Source organism: Chiloscyllium plagiosum, chromosome 51 (assembly GCF_004010195.1).
Source record: "Chiloscyllium plagiosum isolate BGI_BamShark_2017 chromosome 51, ASM401019v2, whole genome shotgun sequence".
NCBI lineage: Eukaryota > Metazoa > Chordata > Chondrichthyes > Orectolobiformes > Hemiscylliidae > Chiloscyllium > Chiloscyllium plagiosum.
Window position 1 is genome coordinate 2,728,875 of NC_057760.1, and position 15,501 is coordinate 2,744,375.

A 15,501-nucleotide genomic window follows, 5' to 3' on the forward strand; every position below is an offset into this window, starting at 1 on the left:
TAAACTATTGAGAGTCAGAATGGTCTTGCAGTAATCCTTGCAGCAGCTTAGCTGATCTTCAGTTTGGGGCAGCCATTGGTGATGAAGTTGGTGGAGGTCTTGTGGTGAAACATTGAGGTGACCTTTGCACCGTGGACAATGGACTGATACTGCAACCTCCAGCTCCATTAATTTACAGCTCTGGTCCGTGTCTCGGTTCTCTGTCGTTAATAAGAGTTGGGGCACACTTGCACCAGACGGGTTTACAGCACAATCAGGAACCAACAATTCACGATTGAAACTCTGTTTGACACACCACTCAATCAGCAGAAACAGCAGTTGGAATTCTGCGCTACCATCCTACTGCACTCTGAAGGTAGTGTCTAAGTCCACACCCCAACAGCATATTGCATCGCAATGCAACAAAGACCAATGGAATAGTTCCTGCTCACCCCCAGTATAAAGATATGCAGAATTTCTGTTTTCCAAGTATATGTACATGACAGTATGTTTGATTATAACTGTTGTTAATTTGTATTTTCTCTTCTCTGATTTTAAGCTGTACAAAAAGCCTGATGTTCCACTCTATAAAAAGATTCGATCAAGTAAGGCACTTTCCATTTCCCTCCTTAGAATTTTTTTTTAAATGACTGTATTACTCTTTCCTTCAGCTTTGGAACTGAATCTGTTTTAAATTAATGTTATTTAGATTTTTGTATTTGCATTTTGGTACAGGTATTACAGAGTGCATCATGTGGAGTGAATGAGTTTTATTGAGTGTCCAAGCCCTCAAGCTCAGTCCGTAGAGGGGCAGGAATTCCACAATGCTCACCTGCTCTTTAACTGTTTGCTGGGCCTTAGCCGTGATAGCACAGTCATCTCACTCCAGGCACTGGAGTATTCTGCACACATTCTTATATTTTGAAATTGTTTCGGTCCACTCTTGGGTCATTCCCACCTGTTGTCTGCCATGGTTTAGTTGGTAGAACAAGACATGGGAATGGTCCCTACTAAGTAGAACTTTCTTTCCTGTGCATTTGGTTGGTGCTGCACTGGGGATCCCAGTCACCTCCAGGATGCGGAAGTGGATAGGTTATTCAATGATCCTGTCGTTGTTCGTTGCAGGTGCCTTCTGCTGTAGCATTTTGGCGGGTGTTGGGGATGATGTACAGAGTAAAGATTAGATTAGATTAGATTCCCCACAGTGTGGAAACAAGCCCATCGGCCCAACAAGTCCACACTGACCCTCCGAAGAGTAACCCACCCAGACCCATTTCCCTCTGACTAATGCACCTAATACTATGGGCAATTTAGCATGGCCAATTCACCTAACCTGCACATCTTTGGACTGTGGGAGGAAACTGGAGCACCCGGAGGAAACCCACGCAGACACTGGGAGAATGTGCAAACTCCACACAGTCACCCAAGGCTGGAATTGAACCTGGGACCCTGCTGCTGTAAGGCAGCAGTGCTAACCACTGAGCTGGCCAAGACTGGCATGGAGTTAAAATGCTCAAACAAGCAATGCAGACACAATGGGCTGAATGGCTGCCTCCTGCTCAGCAGCATTTCTGTGATGCAAGTTCCACACAGTGAGTATGCGAATAGGATGAAGCGAGGAGGCACTGTTTCTTCTCCTCTTCCAATCCACTCCACCACTATATGGACACAGTATGCTCCCACATTGCAGCTCACCACCCAGGCAAGGCAGCTGGCAGCAGGAGTTAGCCCTTCAGCATGTGGTAAAAAGGAGATTAAAGATTGGCATCAGCCCACTGCTGGATTCTGCAGCAAGGAGGCCGCACCTGTTAGCGTGGGCAGCTCTCAGGCTATTGGAATCTCAGCTGTCGGCTTTCTGTCAGCACGGTTTATTGTTTGCCTGTTGACAGCAAGCTGGTGGCTGGGGGGGTCTCTGAACAAACCGCAGTTTGTGCGAGCTCAAACTACAGTTGCACGACACAACTGAATCACAAAATGGAATCCCCACCATTTGGCCCAACGAGTCCACACCAACCCTCTGAAGGGTATCGCACTCCCTACCCCACCTCTGTTATCCTGCATTTTCCATGACTAATCCACCCAGCCTGCACATCTCTGGACACTATGGACAGTTTAGCATGGCCAATCCACCCTAACCTGCACAGTTTTGGACTTTGGGAGGAAACTAGAGCACCCAGAGGAAACCCACACAGACACTGGGAGAACGTGCCAACTCCACACAGACAGTTACCCGAGGGTGGAATCAAATCTGGTTCCCTGGTGTTGTGAGGCAGCAGGGCTAACAACTGCCACCCCTAATGAAGGAAAGTTATGAAGGTTGTAATAAATGCGCATCCTGATGAAGGATAAGCTTTGTGAGAGTTGGTCACCTGCAACTAGGTACCACACCAAGTGTTGATGAAGCTTTGCAGCAATGGCTGTTCTGGTTGATATGTCAGCTAGCTGCTTCACAGAGATGTCAGGATTGCCAATTGCCTGGATGCAGGATGGCATTTGCATTGAATCACTGGGACCAGCTGGCAGCTGTTTCCTTGGACTGTCCAGCTTGAAAGCCCTCAAGCTAGCCAAAGAGCTTTCAGAAGCCCCCAGTCGCCCAATCCTGAGAAACTCTGCAGCAGGGAAAGGGATCAGCGTGGTCTAAGACCAGACTAGGATCCTCCTTCATGTGGGGGACTATACTGTACAGAACATAATGGAAAGCTACTCGAGGGATTAAGGTTGATTATATGGATGGGGACATTTAAGCGACTGCTGGATATGCACATGGATAGCAGTGAGTTGAGGGGTTTGTAGGTTAAGTTACTATATTTTACATTAGGATTAAATCTCGGCACAACATCGTGGGCCAAAGGCCCTGTTCTGTACTGTACTTTTCTGTGTTCTATGATGGGTTGTTTCTATCTGGATGGCGTAGTTGACTATATTTAGGAATATCTTCTCCATGTTCGACATAGATTATGTATAACCACAAGTCATATTGTCCTTTTTATAGATGTGTTTGTTGATGTTAAACCTCTCTCTGGGTGTGAGCCCACAACTTGCAACTGTAAGAGGCCAGTAGACCCTGCGGAGAAGAGCTGCATGGAGGACTGCCTGAACAGGTATGCCAATATGTGTAAAACCCTCCAAGTAAGCACCCTGCCTTGCTGCTAACCTGGAGACCTATTGAGAATACTGTGGTTTCATCCCTGTTAAATGGCATAGCCCAGATAGACTGGTTGAAGATGCTGCCAAACAGGGGCAGCTGTTGACTGTTCTGCAATAATCCGATCTTGGTGAAGGGAGGCTGAAAGTCAGGGAGGTTTGATTGCATTAACTGGATTTATTAAGGCGCAAAGCACTGAGCCCAAAGCAGCAGAAACACCCAGGGATCATCTCCCTGATCTCTGGTAGCTTTGGCAGGGCCCAGCCACTGGACATGGGAAGGAAGTGAGAGTAATCTGGCCGCGTTTATTCTCCTGATGGGTGCTATTTCAGAGGAATGCACAGCTTGCCATCAACTGCCATAGCTCCATATTGGCCAGGAGTGACTCAGCTCCGATCACTGATCCGCTGCTGAGTCAGCTTCTGTTAACCAGAATGAAAAAGGAACCTTGGATAACCTTGTTGCTGCTACACTATGGAGGACATTGACCAGGATTTCTGTTCCTTGTACCCGCATCAGGTGCAAGCAGAGTCGACGCTGCTGTCAAGCCATCCCAGGCAAATGATGCGCACTGTCCTGTGAAGGATTTGGGCAACACAGTGGATCTCCCTAAAGTATTGTCTTGTGCTTTGACCAGCTGGACACGAGGTGCAGCATTCCTTATGTGAGGGGAGAGGAGCCATGCCCTGGTAACTGGGATGGTGGCAGCTGCCCAAGCTCATTTTACCACTTGGCTCCTTGCTGTGCTGTGTTGATGCACATTTGAAGCTATTTGATGCAAGCTCATTAGCAGCTCTTGGCAGTTTGCCTAAAAGCTGTGCACTGATGTTTTTCCTCATATTATTAATTATAATCTGAAGATTTGAGCTGTAATAAAACAGGAAGCCCAGTGTGCCGCATGTTCTGGGAAACAGATGCACAGCCAGCCCTCCAATCTCGATTCATCAGTACTGACAATAGGGTTTGTGCCTCCCCATCAATTTCAGCCTGTTGAACTGCTAAGCAGTTGCCATAGGTTATCTATATTCATCAAGGTCAGGGATGTCATTGTCACTAACCAGAATGCTCTTCAATTTAAGTACCCATTGTTAGCATCAAAAGCCCCCAGGACAGGGACCATGCAGGGTAAGAGTCAGGGTAGAGCTTCCTCTACAGTGTTCCCCATCAAACAGTCCCAGGGTGGGGACAGCGCACGGTTAGATAGACCAAAGATACCTCTACCCTCTAAGTGGGAATGGCAGTCAGTTTATTTTCCTGATGAAGGGCTTTTACCCAAAACATCGATTTTCCTGCTCCTCTGATGCTGCCTGACCTGCTGTCCTTTTCCAGCACCACTCTAATCTAGAGTCAGTTTATTTTAAGTGCTAAAACACTGATAGATGTCTGAACACTGCATTAGCTTCAGTATTGCTTGCTATAGTTTTATGTGATAGAGGTGTGCAGCACCTTCAGAAACAGACCCTTCGGTCCAACTCGTCCATGCCGACCAGATATCCCAACCCGTATTCCTCCAAACCCTTGCGATTCAGATACCCATCCAGATGCCTTTTAAATGTTGCAATTGTACTAGCCTCTTCAGGCAGCTCATTCCATACATGTACCACCCTCTGCCTGAAAAGGTTGCCCTTAGGACTCTTTTGTATCTCTTCTCCTCTCACCCTGAACCTATGCTGTCTAGTTCTGGACTCCCCCACCCCAGGGAAAAGACTTTGTCTGTTTATGTTATCCAAGGAGCCAAGTGGTAAAATGAGCTTGGGCAGCTGCCACCATCCCAGTTACCAGGGCATGGCTTCTCTCCCCTCACATAAGGAATGCTGCACCTTATGTCCCGCTGGTCAAAGCACAAGACAATACTTTGGGGAGATTCACTGTGTTGCCCAAATCCTTCGTGATTTTGTAAACCTCTATAAGGTCACCCCTCAGCCTCAGACGCTCCAGGGAAAACAGCCCCAGTCTATTCAACCTCTCTCCATAGCTCAAATCCTCCAATCCTGGCAACGTCCTTGTAAATCTTTTCTGAACCCTTTCAACTTTCACAACATCTTTCCGATATGAAGGAGACCAGATTTGCACGCAATGTTTCAAAAGTGGCCTAACCAATGTCCTGTACAGCCAGAATGTGACCCCCCCGACTCCTGTACTCCATGCTCTGACCAATAAAAGAAAGCATACCAAACACCACCTTCACTATCCTATCTACCTGCGACTCCACTTTCAAGGAGCTATGAACCTGCACTCCAAGGTCTCTTTGTTCAGCAACACTCCCTAGGACCTTACCATTAAGTGTATAAGTACTGCTAAGATTTGCTTTCCCAAAATGCAGCATCTCGTATTTATCTGAATTAAACTCCATCTGCCATTTCTCAGCCCATTGGCCCATCTGGTCCAGATCCTGTTGTAATCTGAGGTAACCTTCTTCGCTGTCCACTACACCTCCAATTTTGGTGTCATCTGAAAACTTACTAACTGTAGCTCTTATGCTCGCATCCAAATCATTTATGTAAATGACAAAAAGTCGAGGACCCAGCACCGATCCTTGTGGCGCTCCACTGGTCACAGGCCTCCAGTCTGAAAAACAACCCTCCACCACCACCCTCTGTCTTCTTCCTTTGAGCCAGTTCTGTATCCAAATGGCTAGTTCTCCCTGTATTCCATGAGATCTAACCTTGCTAATCAGTCTCCCATGGGGAACCTTGTCGAACGCCTTACTGAAGTCCATATAGATCACATCTACTGCTCTGCCATCATGCAACTTGCAGTGTCTTCAAGATCAGTTACGTGTCCAACATGCCTTAGTGTAACTCCACCCGGTGAAGTGTGTGGGCTTTTTGTGGATAAATTCCCTGAATGGGGTGCCAACATGGTGAATGCTAGAATTGAAGAACAACTCCGACCCATTGAAATATAAAATGCCAGCCCATCTTTTCTCTGACCCTGAGTAAGCAGCTGTACATTTCCAGCTCTCCCTAGAAGTAAAGCTCCCGTTGGTTCACATTTTACGAAACGCAGAGACTGAATGATCGCCATGTCAAGCGCAGCTGATCCCCTCTCTTTGTTGTAGGATGATCTTTGCAGAGTGTGCCCCAAGCACATGTCCCTGTGATGAGCATTGCTGTAACCAGCGGATCCAGAGGCATGAGTGGGTGCAGTGCCTGGAGAGGTTTCGAGCAGAAGGTAAAGGCTGGGGCATTCGCACCAAGGAAGCTCTGAAGGCCGGGCAGTTCATCATCGAATATCTGGGCGAGGTGGTCAGTGAGCAAGAGTTCAGGTAAGCAGACCTTCCATATTCCTTCTGTATTGTGCAGGAACTAGATATCCCAACAGAATCCAATTTCTGATCATTACTTAGAGTAATAGAACTGTGCAGTACAGGAACCAACCCTTCAGTCCATGCTGACCAGATATCCGACCCAAACTAGTCCCACCTGCCAGCACCCGGCCCATATCCCTCCAAACCCTTCCTATTCATATACCCGTCCAAATGCCTTTTAAATGTTGCAGTTGTACCAGCCTCCACCACATCCTCTGGCAGCTCATTCCATACACATACCACCCTCTGTGTGAAAAAGTTGCACCGTAGGTCTCTTTTATATTTCTCTCCTCTCTCCCTAAACCTATGCCCTCTCATTCTGGACTCGCCCACCCCAGGGAAAAGGCTTTGCCTATTTATCCTATTCATGCCCCTCATCATTTTGTAAACCTCTATAAGGTCACCCCTCAACCTCCGATGTTCCAGGGAAAACAGCCTCAGCCTGTTCAGCCTCTCCCTGTAGCTCAAACCCTCCAACCCTGGCAACATCCTTGTAAATCTTTTCTGAACCCTTTCAAGTTTCACAACATCTTATTGAGAGGAAGTGCTGAGCAGTGAGCAGGAGTGTGATGTAGTGCCAGAGGTTGGGTCTTTTTTTTGGAAGCAGCCCTTCTGTCTTTATGGAGCAGTCGAGGGGTATCTTCTCGTACTTATGTTGGCTGCAGAGTTGAACAATCCTAATTCACAGTAAAGATATGGGGTATAGATCAAGCCAGACAGGTTCTCATTAGCATCCATTTGGCAAAAACAAGTGAGAAGTGCAGAAGGAAAGTTTTACTCCATTGATCTTGCCACTAAATGATTCCGGCTCCTGGTTGCATCCAGCCTCAACATTCTATCCTGGAAAAAGGAAAGTGCCCACTTCCACAGCTTCCATAAAATGTTACAGTGCAGAAATCAGAGCAGGCTCTTATCACTGCTGCCAATCTCTGCAATGTCTAATACTGTCCTGATGTCCTTGTCGTTTGATTCTATTTACCCAATGAATATTTTTTTGGCTGAGATTTGCTAAAATACAATATTTGGATTGATTGTTTCTCTGAGAGTTCTTGGAAATGAAAGGAAAGAACTCCTATTTCCAATAACATCTTTCACATCTTTGGAGTGAGTGAGTGTGTGTGTATGTGTGTCTCCTCAGGATAGCAGCCGGTGACAAGTGGTGTTCCGCTATACATTAACAATCTGGATGAAGGAACTGAGGGCATTCTGGCTACGTTTACAGACAAATGCAAAGATAGGTGGGGGGGGGGGTAGCATTGAGCTGGTGGGGTGGCTGCAGAAGGATTTGGACAGGCCAGGAGAGTGGGCAAAGAAGTGGCAGAATACAACGTGGGCAAGTAAGAGGTAGGAAAAATTGAAGCACGGACGGTTTTCTAAATGGGGAGAAAATTCAGAAATCTGAAGTGCAAAGAGTCTTGGGAGTTCTAGTCCAGGATTCTCTCAAGGTAAACTTGTAGGTTGAGTCAGTAGTTAGGAATGCAAATACAATTATGATTATTTTGAGAGGACTTGAATGTAAAAACAGGGATGTACATCTGAGGCTTCATAAGGCTCTGGTCAGACCATATTTGGAGTATTGTGCGCAGTTTTGGGCCCCATATCTGAGGAAAGATGTACCACACCTGGAGTGTGTTCAGAGGAGATTCACAAGAATGGACCCAGGAATGAAAAGCTTAACATACAGGGAATGTTTGAGGACTCTGGGTCTATACTCGATGGAGTTTAGAAGGATGAGGGGGATCGAATTGAAACTTACACTCTGTCCAGGCTGTTCAGTATTCTGTATGTTGGGAAGATGTTTCCATTGGTAGGAGAGACTAGGACCTGAGGGCACAGCCTTAGAGTAAAGGGTAGACCTTTTAGAACAGAGATAAGGAGAAACTTCTTCAGTGGGGAATCTATGGAATGCACTGCCACAGAAGGCTGTGGAGGCCAGGTTGATGAGTATACGTAAGACTGAGATAGACAGGTTCTTGAATATCAAAAGGATCAAGGGTTACAGGGAGGAAGCAGGAGAACGGAGTTGAGAAATTTATCAGCTGTGATTGAATGACGGAGCAGATTCGATGGGCTGAATGGTCTGATTTCTACTCCTAGGTCTTGTGGGATGTCCCAGTCAATGAAACCATGAAAGTGTGTTTTGAAATACAATTGTGATATAGGCACATATTGCAACGAAGGTGTGCACAGTAATTTTTGAGGACATCAGCTTAAGGTAAGAGGGGGTATGTTTAAAGATGTGAGGCAAGTTTATTTACACAGAGGGTGGTAAGTGCCTGGAATGGGCTGCCAGAGGAGGTGGATACAGTAGGAATGATTCCGAGGCATCTTGACGGATACAAGAATAGGCAGGTAATAGAGGCAGGTGCACTGCAAAGAGGCAAAAGGTTAATTTAGAAAGGTATTGTACGTCAATCTTGTTGGGCTGGAGGGGCCTGTTCTTGGGCTGTATTGATCTTCGTAGGATAATTCCACAAAGTGTGACGAAAGTAACAGCCATGACTCTCTCGGTGGTGTGTTTTGAGGACTGCATGGATGGAGGTCTAGGCACTGGGAGGAGTTTTTAGGTCTTCCTCAAAGTGCCTGTGGATGTTTAACCACCAGCTGAACAGCTGACTCCATTGAAATTGAATTTGAACCCTCAGCCTTGTGTCTCGGACAGAACTGAGGTAGACTGTTTGAATATCTTCTCTAATCTTCCCTAGGAACCGAATGATAGAACAATACCAGAATCACAATGATCATTACTGCTTGAACCTGGACAGTGGGATGGTAATCGACAGTTACCGCATGGGGAATGAGGCACGGTTTATCAATCACAGCTGCAGTCCTAACTGTGAAATGCAAAAATGGTAAGAGGCAGAAGCAAATGTATGTTGAACATACTACTGCACATGGTGTTTACAAGCAGGTTTCTGGTTAAAAGTGCTGTGCAATGTTAGCAATAAATCCATCCAGTTGCCTGGTTACATGAAAAGTCTTGCTTTCGGAACTACATGCCGAATAAATGTGTTGTTGATCTGTGGAAGCATGAAGTGCACTGGTTGAGAACAAGAAAGAACACCACTAAAGAAAATGTAAATTGATTATTTAAACTTCAGCATGTTCTCAACAGTAAATGGAGCAGGAACTGTCTGGGTAAACATGACTACTGTTTTCATCTGCTTTGTCTGATCTGATTTGATGTAGAATTTTTGCTCTTCTGGGGGTGGTACGATGGCTCAGTGGTTACCACTGCTGCCTCACAGCACCAGGGTCCCAGGTTTGATTCCAGCCTGAGGCAACTGTCTGTGTGGAGTTTGTACGTTCTCCCCGTGTCTGCATGGGTTTACTCCGGTTTCCTCCCACATTCCAAAGATGTGCTATGCTAAATTGTCTATAGTGTTAGCTGCATTAGTTAGAAGGCAATGGGTCTGGGTGGGTTACTGTGTGAAGTTGTTGGGTCGAAGGGCCTGTTTCCACATTGTAAAGAATCGAATCTAATCTAATCTTAAAAAAAAAATGGTGCCAGAAGATCTTTAACATTGACAGGATAGATTGTAGCTGGCTGTAACTGCCAATGTTAAATGCCCTCATGTACCCTACACTGTCGTTGAACTGAACAGTGGCATCCTTTAAAAATCTCACAACATCACATTATAGTCCAACAGGTCTATTTGTAAGCAGTAGCTTTCAGAGGGCTGCTCCATCAGATAACTAGTGGGGTAGGATCATAAGACACAATTTATAGCAAAAGATCACAGTGTCATGCAATTAAAATCTAGATTGCTGTTTGTTCAGTGTATCATTTTAATTGCACGATGAAGGAGCAGCGCTCTGAAAGCTAGTGCTTCCAACTAAACCTGTTGGACTATAACCAGGTGTTGTGTGATTTTTAACTTTGTCCACCCCAATCCAACACCGGCTCCTCCATATTAGTGGCACAATGAAAGATACTCTTGCAGTCCTGCTTTAGGCAGTCCACTGCAGCTATGATCTAGGGGTTCAATATACTGGGAGATCAAGGCACTACTTTGGCCCAAAACCATGTGACCTCCATCACCATGTGTCGACTCCACCCATCAAAGACTGACCAGACTCTGTTCTCAAGATCCAAATCAACTAAAGCGTTCCTGTTTGCTATATTGGAGTGACTGTGACCACGGAAGTTGAAGGGTCATCGTTTACGATTGATTACATTACTTCATTTAGGGTTTTAGACCTCTCTAAGGGAATCAACGGAACTAAAATGTACTCCTTCAGTCGTCATGTGTCTGCATGGGGGTGCAGGTTAATTTTACAGTCGAGCCCAGCCATGTTACTGAGATGAGTTCTCAATGCGGAAAAAAGAACTTCTCTTCAAGTTGCACTCAGGACAGATAATATCAGCACATTTTTAATTATGGCATCACAGCTGAGGCTAACCCTACCCTTAGGTAGTATTCACAGCCTGGCACCAGATAATTGTAAGGAACAGACTCAGGCCTTCTGAGATTTGTCATCTCCCTGCCCTGGGACATGGAGATTAATTTTTGTACCTCTTGGCCCAGACCTGATTGAAGCATCATACAGATTGAGTTTAGAATTGTGCAGCTCTGAGATAAACTGCATAAACAATCATGAACCAAGTACACATTTCATTTTCTGCTCTAGGTCGGTTAATGGTGTTTACAGGATTGGGCTGTTTGCCTTGAAAGATGTAATGGCTGGGACTGAACTGACGTATGACTACAACTTCCACGCATTCAACCTGGAGAAGCAGGTAATGTGGTTGGCTGCAGCATTCTGTAACCATTTGCACACTATAGCACCACACTACTGTCTGCAAAAAGTCATCCAAAATATCTGGTTCACTGCATGCTATAGAAACCACTATGAAGTTAGATAAAATCCAATGTTTTGTTAGTTACAGCATGTGCCCCGGAAATACACCGAGGGCCATTTTCTCAGATTCCTGAAGAAGGGCTTTTGCCCGAAACATCGATTCTCCTGTTCCTTGGCTGCTGCCTGACCTGCTGCGCTTTTCCAGCAACACATTTTCAGCTCTGATCTCCAGCATCTGCAGTCCTCACTTTCTCCATTTTCTCAGTAAGCCTAGTTTGAACCATATCAGGCTGGTGTTAGGAATCTCACTCTGCACTTAGTCACCAAAACTTATGTCGTGAATGGGTCTGGGTGGGTTGCGCTTCGGCAGGTCGGTGTGGACTTGTTGCGCCGAAGGGCCTGTTTTCACACTGTATGTAATCTCATCTAATCTAATCGTATATATACGGTGACAGTGTTGTTAAAAGCCGGACTATGATGCACCCTGTGCACTTGAAGCTTACAGTCCTTCCTCCTTTTTAACTGATGTGCAGTTGCTTTACTCACAAGGTGATGGCTACAAGGAATGTGTGTGGTTATTTTTCTTTCCCCCGCCCTATAAGGACCATAAGGAACTGTGTGATCACCTTGGCTAATGATATGACCATTTGGGTCCCCTCAGCATTACACTGAGAGAGTTTAATCACATGGGGTTTAGAGTGGGGGGTCTCAGCACTGATCTTTTGGGTGTCTACTCCTCTGTACCTGTGTGAATCAAAATGGGACATTACAAACGTGAGCACACTGTGCTGACTGAGTGACGTTCCATGAATTGTATCAGTTTCTGAAATCAGCCTAAAGCAGTTAGCACATCTGAAGAAGTGACGGGAATGCTGTTGAGGTTGTTTCCATGTGTTTCCTTTATATTTAAACATGAACAGCCCAAATGGCACAGTAACAGAAAACTGTGTAAATGTTCTCACTTCATTTCTGTGTGTCAGATATTGTGTTGAACTTCTGTTGTCCCGGCTGAAAAATTCACGTCTGCATTAGTTTAAGGCTCTTTCATTCCCAGCGAATATCAGACAGGAAGACAGCCACCCATAATATGGAAATACATTGATCTCAGTAATTGAAATTGAAACTGTCATACTGTGCATCAGAGAAGCTGCTCTTATTAAACTGGGGCCAGAAATATTTAGGTAGACCTTTACTGTACCTGACCTGGTAATGTTCGCTGGTGACAGTGTAGTGGAAGCTTTACTGTGCTATCCCTGTCATGTGAATATTTGCTGGGGGACAGTGTAGAGGAAGCTTTACTCTATCTAACCCCCTGCAGTCCTCTCCTCGGAGTATCTTTATGGACCCAGTGTAGAGGAAGCATTTCTCTTTATCTAACCCCATGCTGTCCCTGTCCTGAGAATATTTTTAGGTACAGTCGAGATTATTTAAGATCAAGAATTTAACCTGAGTAATCAAAGTGATATGGTAGACCTCTGCTTACAATAGATGTGGTTTGTTGACAGATTGTAAGCCAGATAAGTCACTTTTGCTTCACCGAAATGCACTGGTATGACCAATCACCAGTTAAGATCATAATTCTATTCGGCCAAACTCCAGGACTCTGACACAAAAGCACAATACTTTAGTATGCAGTAAATTTTCACCAAGTCATATGAAGCGAAACTAGGGTTAAAGTTTAGGTCAATGCTCTTTCATCAGGCAGGCTGTGAAAAATGGCCATCGACCTAAAACATTAACTCTATTTCGCTGTACACGTCTTGGTTGACTTGTTGAGTTTCCCTGGGTCTCTCTGTACAATGGGCTCTGTCAGAAAGAACACAGAGGTTCTTGAAACTTGACAGCGCTGGGGAAGCCTTGAATTGAATCCTCTGCATTTTTGACACAGCGGCTCTGATTTGTTTGAATGCCACGTGTAGCTGATGCACTGGGCTCATGAAGTTTGAAGAGTGAATTCACCGAGGCATGGCTAAAACCACCGGCATTGCTTGGGTGTTTTGTGTGTTGCAGCAAATTTGTAAATGTGGGGCGGAGAAATGTCGTGGCATTATCGGAGGACGCAGCCAGAGGGTGAATGGATTGCTGAACAAAAATGGCCAGCATGCAAATGGACAGAAGAAACCAGGCAGATTGAAGGAGAAGAGGAAATCCAAGCACAGGTTAAAGAAAAGGGTAAGTCATAGAATCCCTACGGTGAGGGAGCAGGCCATTCGGTCCATCTAGTCCGCACTAATTCTCCAAAGAGCATGCTGCCCCTACCCTATCCCTGTAACCCTGCATTTCCCATGGCTAACCCATCTAGCCTGCACATTCCTGGATACTGCTGGGCAATTTAGCATGGCCAATTCGCCCTAACCTGCACATCTTTGGACCGTGGGAGGAAACCGGAGTCCGCACCTGAAAGAAATCCATGCAAACGCTGCGAATGTGCAAACTCCATACAGTTGTCTGAGGCTGGAGTCGAACCTGGGTCCCTGGTGCTGTGAGGCCATAGTGCTAACCACTGAGCCCCAATCATACAATTAGATGTGGGTGTCACTGGATGGGCCAGCATTTATTTCCCATTCCCAATTGCTCCTGAACTGAGCGATTTGCTTGACCATTTTGGGGAGTCCATCACATTTGCTATGGGTCTGCAGTTGCATGTCAGCCAGTCCAGGTAAGGATAGCAGGTGTCCTTCCCCTAAAGGTCACTAGTGAATCGGGGCTTTTATGTCATTGCCAATGTTTATGTGATCCACCATCACTGAGACTTGCTTTCGAGATAAACTTATAATCAAACTGTTCAGAGATGTTATTACACACCTCTGGAGGAAGTGGAACCTGAGCCCTGGCTCCTAGCTCAGAGGTAGGGGGTCTGCAACTGCAGAGCCCCCACAGATGTTCTCTTTATTCCAAGTGTGATTAATTGAAGCTAAATGAATTGGTGGATTTTAGATCCGATCATAGTCAACCAACTGCCATAGTGGGATTTGAACCTCTGACCCCACAGCATTAGGTTGGGCTTCTGGATTACCACTAGGCCATGGCCTCCCACTGTGTTTATTCTTTGGAGCAGTATACGTCCTTTATTTTCTCTATGCTTCTCTTTTCCTCTCTTGGAGTGGCTGACTTTTATGGTCCAGTGCCCTATTGGCTAATGTCTTCCATGAGACTTGGCAGTGATGTAAGGGTACATTGCTACAAAGTTTGATTCTTTCCTTGTCTATCATACATATTCCCTGATGGAGACATAGCGTAGTGATCAGGAGCAGGAATCCTAACTGATGTCCCCATTTCCGATCACTGTTCCTTGTTGGAGCCACTGTCGAGCAATCAGGAACTGGAATCCTGATTGACATTTTCACTCCCAAACCCTAACCAAGGAACATTGAGGCTGAGAGTGGGTAACTGAGTATATGTTGCAAGCTAGGGGGATAGATAGGTAATCACTTTGCCTTGCCCAGGGTAGTCGCTTTGTTTTGTTCATTCCCAGGAGAGCTATGTGGTTGTTCCATCTCAGAGATACACATCTGCTCTAGTTGGAGTTTGCCTGTGATTTAAGGATGTCAAAAGCAAGTGCATGTCTCAACTATTCATTTTGTGTTTCATCACAGAGGGGGCATGTATCAGAGGAGCCGAGTGAAAATGTCAACAACCCTGCCAAACTGAGCCAACCTCACCAGATGAAGCCCATGTCCAACAGGGAGAGGTAGGACTTGATGTTCAGCAACAAAGTCACACCATAGAACGACACAGATTCTACAGAATGCTTTCCTAATGTCATCAATTGTGGGTTAGTTTGCAAAATGTGCTGTGGGTGATCAGTATCTTCTCCCAAAAAGAGCCAGTCACACCTTAAACTAGCCTTTCTCTGTTCTATCCAAGCCTTGTGCTATTTCACCCCGGCCCCTGATTGCCTTCAGGGTATGAAAATCTGGGTACTGAGTACTTATTCAGTTAGGAAGTGCATTGTGTCGCGATCTGAGATCCAGGCAATCAGCTAGTAATCGCAGGCATCTGTTAAAGGTGTTGCCAGGCCTGTTCTGCAGTTGGTCAACAATTTGGCACAGAGTATAGTTGTGATGCAGCAGAGAAGTAGACCCATCAGCCAGTCATTGCCTGTGCCATCACTCTGAGTTCCCTTTTTAATCAGAGCACATTCTCCAAGCCTTGCAAACTATTACTTTATCATCATGTCACCAGTTGTATTTGAAACCTTGAATTAATTTTCCAGTTCCCTTCTTTCCCTCTCCCCCACCCTCTCCCCCACCCTCTCCCCCAC

General features: G+C 45.6%; 1 protein-coding gene across 6 annotated transcripts in view; it reads left to right on the plus strand.

Annotated features, from left to right (window-relative positions):
• Positions 1-15,501, plus strand: part of ash1l (ash1 (absent, small, or homeotic)-like (Drosophila)) — a 217,194-nt gene that overhangs the window by 161,684 nt on the left and 40,009 nt on the right. For all 6 annotated transcript variants that reach the window (XM_043684018.1, XM_043684017.1, XM_043684014.1 and 3 more), the window contains 7 exons: positions 539-584; positions 2,972-3,080; positions 6,186-6,392; positions 9,140-9,286; positions 11,067-11,175; positions 13,248-13,409; positions 14,834-14,928. In XM_043684018.1, coding sequence (XP_043539953.1) covers positions 539-584; positions 2,972-3,080; positions 6,186-6,392; positions 9,140-9,286; positions 11,067-11,175; positions 13,248-13,409; positions 14,834-14,928 — 875 coding nt within the window. The remainder of the gene's footprint in view (positions 1-538; positions 585-2,971; positions 3,081-6,185; positions 6,393-9,139; positions 9,287-11,066; positions 11,176-13,247; positions 13,410-14,833; positions 14,929-15,501) is intronic.